Source organism: Trachymyrmex septentrionalis, unplaced genomic scaffold, assembly GCF_001594115.1.
Source record: "Trachymyrmex septentrionalis isolate Tsep2-gDNA-1 unplaced genomic scaffold, Tsep1.0 scaffold305, whole genome shotgun sequence".
Classification (NCBI taxonomy): domain Eukaryota; kingdom Metazoa; phylum Arthropoda; class Insecta; order Hymenoptera; family Formicidae; genus Trachymyrmex; species Trachymyrmex septentrionalis.
The window spans coordinates 139,429-148,404 of NW_017305469.1; the positions used below are offsets into that span (position 1 = coordinate 139,429).

General features: G+C 29.8%; 1 protein-coding gene across 3 annotated transcripts in view; it reads left to right on the forward strand.

Moving 5' to 3' along the window:
• LOC108749617 (tyrosine kinase receptor Cad96Ca) overlaps window positions 1-8,373 on the forward strand; it is a 23,039-nt gene extending 14,666 nt beyond the window's left edge. For all 3 annotated transcript variants that reach the window (XM_018488424.1, XM_018488425.1, XM_018488426.1), the window contains 7 exons: window positions 2,526-2,776; window positions 3,347-3,459; window positions 4,856-5,261; window positions 5,386-5,562; window positions 5,966-6,316; window positions 6,584-6,889; window positions 7,550-8,373. In XM_018488424.1, the coding sequence (XP_018343926.1) occupies window positions 2,526-2,776; window positions 3,347-3,459; window positions 4,856-5,261; window positions 5,386-5,562; window positions 5,966-6,316; window positions 6,584-6,889; window positions 7,550-7,786 (1,841 nt within the window). In that variant the 3' untranslated portion in view covers window positions 7,787-8,373. The remainder of the gene's footprint in view (window positions 1-2,525; window positions 2,777-3,346; window positions 3,460-4,855; window positions 5,262-5,385; window positions 5,563-5,965; window positions 6,317-6,583; window positions 6,890-7,549) is intronic.
• The last annotated feature ends 603 nt before the right edge of the window (window positions 8,374-8,976 follow it).

Sequence of the window (8,976 nt, forward strand, 5' to 3'; positions counted from 1 at the left end):
GTTGAACTACTATCCAATATATAATTCTGAAATATTAATTCAATTTAATTGAATGTATATTGGATAGTAGTTCAACATCTTAACACTAGTACCGGGAAGGCGCTAGGTATTTAAAGTGTGGCTGTATGCTCCTTTTCATTTAACCTTTATTATTTTTATATTTATAAAATTCGTGATAATATTTTTACAATAAATGAGATAATATAAGGTATACATATAAGAGCCAACTGAGAATCTTGATGCATAGAGAATATTATATTGTTATTATATAATTAACGTTGATCATATAAAAATTAATAATGTTACGGCTACATTAAATATGTTTCGGTTACATGATTGAATCCTCTTCAGAGACAAAAACTTCTTATAAAATTATTGTTATAATATTTTCTTAAAATTCTTTTATAATTAATTTTATTCGAATATGTAATTAAATAATGAATACAACATAAATTATATATTATATTATATTACGTGAAAAAATATCAAATAATCAATTTCATCAAAAAAAAAAAAAAACCACCAAAAAACCCCAATAATGCTTCAAAAGCCAGTTTGGCTAAGGTTTTTTAAAAAAGGTTTTTTCCAACTCCGAAATCATGCCATACTTTTAATAATGACAGATACCTACCATTTAACTTCTTATTTTAAGAAAAAACTCAATCGAGTCCTTGGTTTTTCTAGCTTCACTTTATTTCCCTCTTTTTTATATGTGAATAAAAATCTAATCTTATTTTTATAAACAACTTTTGAATTTGTCAGAAAAGTCAAATGGCAAAACTATGAAAAATAACGTGCAATTCATATTAGCGAAAAGGAGGCGAGCATGCAACGAAAAAGCGCGTACACGATGCGCAGTTAAATTCGTGAGAAGAGTTTATTATCGCTATTCGGTCAAAGTAAATCTGAATTTTGCGAATCGCAAACGTGCTCGCTCGCACGATACACTTTCTATTTCTAGCATATATATGCGCGCCTTTCGCGCCATATCAGATCGGTCGGTCGGTATCATAACGCTCTTCATGCGGCCACTCGCCGTGACTTTCTATTCCAAGCATAACTCGCCGGGCTGATCATTCTTAATAAGAGAGGTCGAGGATCGTTGATGTGTGGTTACCGCGAAATCACGGCACGATTATTCGACGGAGACGAGCAGTCAGGTGTATAGAACCGCCGCGAGATCCAGTTATTCGCTTTTCTTCCACGAGAAGCTATGATATGGAAATGTTATAAACAACGCGGGAATCATCAGTAATTACGCGATGAGAACAATATGAGAAATTACATGTCTCCAAAGAAAGTCTTTAACAAACATCTGTAATAATCGCTCTCTATCTCAACTTCCTTTCCGCCAACTTTAATATCTTTCTTTTAAAAAAAACTTTTTTTATTACTTCCTTTTTACTACACTTCGGTAATTATATAATTAGCCAAAAAGGATATGTTGTAATAATAAATAATATGAAAGATCACAGAATTCTACTAGAGATTTATGCGTAAAACGGAGGTTGCATATAAGGCACAGTCGAAAATGCGCAAAACTCGTGGAGGGTCACAGTCTACTTGGCGATATGAACTCGAAATCTAAGAAGGAATGCATATCAAGGCCGATCTCTCGGTGCGCGCGCATTTCCACCCACTGTTCTTTCTTATCGTTCGGTAAACCCGGGTCTAATTAGAACTCGCGCGTAAAACAGCAAGTTCGTCGCTCGTGCTCAAAACACACTCGCGGTTGCAAAGAATCGAAGCCATTTTGAACGGTATTTCAGTCGCGTTGTCAACCTTCCGTGACGAATTATTAATTGCCAGCGGGATGAATTCTAATACTGTAAATACTTCAATCCAGGATTCCAATCGTCGCAATTATAAGTTAAACGAAGAACTTTGACAACATTTAAGACAGTAACATTAAAATTTTTATATGTGATTTATTTATGCATAAAAACCAAGAAGAACAACAGAGAGGAAAGAGATTAAGGAGATAAAAAAATACTGCGATCTTAATAATTTAAAAGATTCGAAATTTTTGAATCCAAAAATTTTAAAACCTCAGATTTAAAAAAATTTTAATTTTTAAACAATTATAATTTAGAACTTAAACTGATGAAAATAATTTAATTAAGAGAAATCTATATATATATATATATATATATATATATATATCTTACAATTAGAAATATATATCTTATTTTCGATCAAAGCGCTTAATATTCATATGCTAATTTATTGAAAATATATTTTTTCATTTTTTATACATCACGCGCCAATTGAAGCTGAAGCTTTTAGCTTCAGTTTACGATTACATTTCAAGTCGGACAAACTAAATCGGCGCGCAATTTATAAAAACTGAAAAAATATATTTACATATAAATATTATTAAACACCAAGATTTGCTTTGACCAAAAATAGGATTATTTCTCTTAATTGATTTAATTTATAAACTTACTTGTAAAGTTTTGGAATATTAAAACACCGAAAAATTGGATAGTTCTACAAAAGTCAGTGGTAAATTATTTTACTTACAGAAAGCCAATTGAGCGATAATACACCACCCATAATAGGGTTGGATTATCGAAACTGGAAACTTTCGGAGACCGAGCCGGTAGGAAATGTCATAACCAGAGTTCACGCCAAGGACAACGAACAGGATGACTTGATTTATGGTCTGGAACGACTGGAAGATTATAACGGGGACAACAAGCCTCAGTCACCATTACCCTTCTTCATCAACAATAGAACCGGCATAATTTTTCTCAATGAAACTCTCAAAGGAAGAGTGAGTATTTTCCAAGTGTCAATTGCGAAAATTTTTTATTTCAAATAAAAATTTCTGCTTTGAATAGTTTAAAATAAGAAATTTTGATGAAAAAATGTACAGATTGATGTTTATAATTAATTATGATATAATTTAAAGTATATTTAACTTTGGTTGTAGAAATAATTTATTAAATAAATTATACGTATTTTTTGGTATCAATTGGCTAATTAAATTTATACTGATTATATAATAATTATAAAGATTCATGTTTTAAATGTTTTACTATTGCTTTAAATGTTACATTGCAATGTGTATGCAATATAAAAATGGCTAAATAAATAAATATATGTGTATATATATATATACACATACATGTATTTCAATATGTATGTATACATATATTTCATATACACGCAAAAATTGTACGAGTTGAACTAAAATAAAAATTATTGAAAAATATATTACAAAGAAAAAACGTAGTGTATCTTCTCAGTATTGACGGCACACTGTTTGTTAGCGATCTGGCGATTACGAATGCTCAGATATTGAGGCGTTTGAATTACGCTTCTTGTTCATTCTTCTTTTCAGGCAGGCCAGGATCTATCATTCTATGTGACTGTTTTCGATGGTCATGTCAAAGTGAAACTTGGGGTTTACGTTAACATCGAGCATGAATCGACAATGAACCGGGCAAGGATAAGGTACGTGATCTGATATACATACACACTCCCTCGCCCGCGCGCGTTGATATTTTGGACAGGTCAATGTAATCTATCGTGTTTATTATAAAAAAAGAAAACAAACATTATATGTGCAAAATGTAAATGCTAGATTTCGAAGAACATATGTACATATATAGTAACATTCTAGAGTTATATCAGTTAATTTGCATTGACATTGAAAGTAAAATTTTAAAAGATTTCAGATTTTTTGAGGATAAAAATAAATATTGCTCTAATATAAATTATGTAAAAAAATATTAATTTCTAAATATATTAATATTTTTGAGCTTTAGAAAAAAATTAATGATAAACATATTATTTTTAAATCATTTATGGATTTCGGTCAAATGATAATTTAGGAATGTGATTTAATAATATACAAGATCCCAACTTTTGATGTATTCATATATGTTGCATGTTTACTGCACTTTTCAAATAATTCTTTGTATCGTATATTCATGAAATTTAGCCTTTTATATTTATTAATATAGAATTTTTTAATTAAAAAAAAAATCCGCATTTTTAAGATTAACAAATTATCTCTTTAAAGAATATAATCTATTATAATAATTCAACTTTGCTCTAATTATAATTTATTCTAATTTAATAAAAATTTATTCTCTCATTATATTTGGAAAAAAACTGTAATAATTAACATTTTAATAAAAACTGTATTAAATTGAACGAGCTTGCGAAATAGTAGTTTTTCCTATAAAGGCAAGGAATAACCACCGACCTTAAGGGAACTCAGCGGTGATCGTTCTATTATTCATGCTCCACTTCGTTAACGATAATGGATATTACTTGAATAAAAATTGCAGAGTGTAAGAAGTATTTCTTATAAAGAACTTATGTTTCTTATGTCAGGATATCAATTCAACGGATCATTCAGTCGACGAAATATCTAATTTATGCGTGTATATTATAAGAGATATTTTTAATAAATACATATATAATATAATATAAATATTAAGTTAGGAAATAAAAGTTAAAAATATTAAACTTAGAAAGAGTATGTAATTATATACAGAGAAAAGATTTCTTTAAATCAAACAAATTTATACACTGAAATAGTCCAACCAAATGAATGTTTAAATTAAGAATGTTGATTACTTTCATTAAAACTAAATTTTTTTTTACTGAACAAAATATGTTTCATTTAAAATTAAATTTGTTTTAATGAAACCAAATGTAAATAGAACTCTCGAGTCCAAACAAATCTTTTTCTCACTATTAAATTATAGAGCAATTTTATTTAAAACAAATTTTATTGGCGCGCGCCCACACACACACACACACACACACACACACACACATGTATAAGCAGATTAGATTTTTTATTTAAAAAATTCTTCCTAATTTAACTTTTTGACAGGGTACCATATTTAAATCAACCTAATTCCGGTAGCGGAATACGACCGCCGTTTCTACCAAATCTGTCGTCCTTCCCTTCGCCGCCTTTACCCCCTTTACCGCCGAAACAGTACCATCCTCAAACTACAAAACTTGAGTTGGAGAGAATAAAACCTAAGGAGAATGACAATAGCGTCAACAGCAATACCATTAGTACCATTAGTACTGTCAGTACAGAAGAAAGCGTCCGAATAAACGAAGTAGAATCTCCTGCATTGAGCTCGAAGGTTGCACCTTCCGCTGCGCCGCCTTCGCAAGATATGGCGATGACGTTGGTACCGATAGCAGCTGGATGCGCCCTTGTTGTAGGTCTTGGTCTGGGTGCCTGGTCCCTAAGAAATAAATTTTGCAGTAATCGCAAATCCAAGGTGAACGTGGTACTCGATTGATTTAAAAAAAAGAAAGATGGAACCCTTTTTATAAAAATAAAAACATATTAATTTTTACACAAATTTCAAACAAGGTTTAATAAAACTGAATCGGATTTTTTAGAAGGGACAAACGTCAGTCAGCGTTTCTAATCTATCAGACGAGCCTTCTCTCGTCCTGAAAAGATGGCGAGGTCCAAAGACTCGTAACAATCGTTACCAGCCATGGGAGAAGGAATTTCAAGCAGGCATTCAGAGTAAACAAGAGGATAAATGGGAATTTCCCAGACATAGATTGAAGGTGTGATCATTATTCTATATACTTGATAATTAATTAATCACGGAACTAATAATTAATTCCTTGAGTATTGCTACATTATTAAGCGCTCTTCTCTGTCTAGAGGACGTAAAATTGAGTGTTTTTAAAAAATCTTATTCTAAACACTTTAATGTATCGATTTATGAAAAAAAATTCAATTTTTTTTTTAAATTCTAGACCGAGAAGGGGGCTTAAATTTATCAAACGGCTAAATAACTTAATTAGACAATTAAATTTAATTATCTCATGAATTCATAAATGTATTAAATAAATAAATTTCCAAGTAATATGTTTCAAGTTTATAGTCCCCAAGTAATTATTTAAGCTAAGTTCTAACTAATTAAATAAGCCATTCCCGTTTAATTGATTAGTTAATTACTGCTAGGTTTTCAACATCCTTGGCGAAGGTTGTTTTGGCCAGGTATGGAAATGCGAAGCCCTAGGTATCGATGGCAAATCTGGCCCCACGATTGTAGCGGTGAAAACTCTGAAAGAGAATGCCGCCGAGAGAGAACGATTGGATCTTGCACAAGAGCTACGTGTTATGAAGAATTTAGATCCTCATCCCAATGTTGTACGGCTTCTAGGATGTTGCACTGAACGGGAACCCATGTTCGTCATTCTGGAGTATGTCAGTGGCGGCAAGCTGCAGAGTTTCCTCAGAGCCTCCAGAGAAGAAAGGAATCATGGAGGTGCAGGATTAACCTCAAGGGATCTTACTGGATTTGTATATCAAGTAAGTAATGGAATTGTAAATCTTTAACTAATTGTAAGAATATAACAGCCAGCTGATAAAATTAATTTAAAGAAAAATATATGAATAACCTATTCTGAATCTGTACAACAATTAATTAAGAAGAATATATACTATATATTAAAAATTGTAAGAACTTTCTATCTTTCCTTTGATATATTATAATGTCTTAATAAATTATTTGTCTTTGATTGTATTTTTTATGCTTATTGATCATTCTCCTTACCTAATTAAATTTATTATTTATAGATCGCTAAAGGTATGGAATATCTGGCATCAAAGGGTATCATCCACAGGGATTTAGCCGCCAGGAATATCTTGATCGACGAAAACCGCGCGTGCAAAGTAGCGGACTTCGGTTTTGCCAGAGACGTAGCGGCTAATCAGATTTATGAGAGAAAATCGGAAGGTAGACTACCGATTAGGTGGATGGCACCTGAAAGTTTATATGATAACATATTCTCCGTTAAATCGGATATCTGGAGCTTCGGCGTCCTCATCTGGGAAATTGTAACATTAGGATCAACACCGTATCCTGGACTCGCTGCCGCAGAGGTATTAATATGTATGATATAATATAATCTTCTTTATCAATTTTGTTAACTTAATTGACTTAACACAAAATCTGAGCATCAACTCAATATTATAATAACAAATTATCAAATAAAGATTAATTAAATGCTAAAACCGAACAAATATAAAGAACGTTAATTTAATAAAATAAATATATTAATAATAACTTATACTAAGATATATAATCATAAATGATACTGTTTTATCTATGATTATATATTTCTGTAATTATTTTTAATATATTTATTCTATTTGTAACATTGTATAATTTATACTTGCTCGGTCTTGAATTAATTTTTATTTAAATTTGTTAATTAGCTTAGTTTAACGTTTTTATTTTTTTCTCTGATTGAATCAATTTAATTTGATTTAAAATGGTGTATATATGAAAATTGTATCTAATTAAATGATTCAATTAAAAATAAATGTATAAAATTAAATTAAATTGGATAAAATTTAGTTGAATTTAAAACAATTAAAGTGAAAATATCAAATCAATACTTAAATGAAATTAACAAAATTAAAGATAAATCTAAGATAAACTAATTGTAAATTAAATTAGAAGAATTAAATCAATAAAAAGTAACTGTACGGCAATTAAATAATGTTTTCTTTTATATATTACATTGAATATTTTTTCAGGTAATGCGAAAGATCAAGGAGGGCTACAGATTAGACAGACCTGAACACTGTAAAAGAGAGCTTTATAATATCATGTATTATTGCTGGGACAAGGATTCGGCGTGCAGACCATCCTTTGCTGAGCTCGTTAACCTAACTGAAAGCCTGCTGCTTGATGAGACAGACTATATTGAGCTCGACAGATTTCCGGATCACTCGTATTATAATGTGCTCAATCTTAGTGGAGAGAAACTATAAATCTCGCGTGATAATCGTTAATATTATGTCATCCGATTTTCACATAGATATGCTGCCACATATTTTCATAAATGGACTTAACACATTATAATTTAATTGGATATATTTTCGCTATATAAGGAATTATATAGAAAAATCTGATAGACTAAATTATAGAGCTGACAATTTTTTTAATCTTAGTCGAAGAGGATTATCAAATTATACGACTCGTCGATAATAATATTGCATTTTGCAGTAATGTGTGTTTGATGATTTCGCTTGAGAACGATTTGAGCTTTAATTCTTCTGCTCTTTACAGTATAAGACTGTTCGATTGTTCTGTTAAATACTCAGATATATGTGCGTGTTAAATACTCATATGTACGTACACATACAAAAAATATATAATTTATAATAATTAAGAATGAAAAATGTGATTAAATTTAAACGCGACATCTTCTCCACGCTTACAAATCGAAGAAAAGTATTCCTAATACTTTAATCGCTATTCATGTCTAGACATGAATCTGTATATATGTATTGATTGTGAGTTAAATATTGTTGTAAGTTATTGTACAATTGTGTGTTGTAAGAATAAAAAATCTATATACGAGTACATTGTACATACAGTCAGCAATATATTTGTATGTCTCCTATAATATATTTCATATTAATCACAATATATTTTATATTAAAATCTATATTATATATTTTATAATATAACAATTATTCAAACTAAACCTGCTTTTTTTTTAGCAAATATGTCTAAAAGTAGTCTTTATCTAGTAAATATATCTAATGTTTTCTTATATAATATAATTCTTCTACACAATTAAGATATATCATATAACGATTTAACGATTAGAAAAAAATTTTAAGATTTTTATCGTAATTATATTCGGCCAATCGGTCAAAACAAAACTAAAAAATTACAGCTGCTTGTACGTTTATCTGTAATAAAAATGTCTAGATAATAATATTATATTTAATCTCTTTTCCATTGCGTTTTATTTGATATATGTTTTGTTTAGATACATTGTTAAAATATACTTTACGCTTTTTTTTGATATCTTTTTTAGGCTTAAATTATTTTAATTTTTATTTTCTTATAATGCATTGTTAAATTGTTACGCAATTACATACACAACATGAATAGAATCAATCAATGTATGTAACAGACAAAAACCAACGACAAGGATGTGTTACCCGTT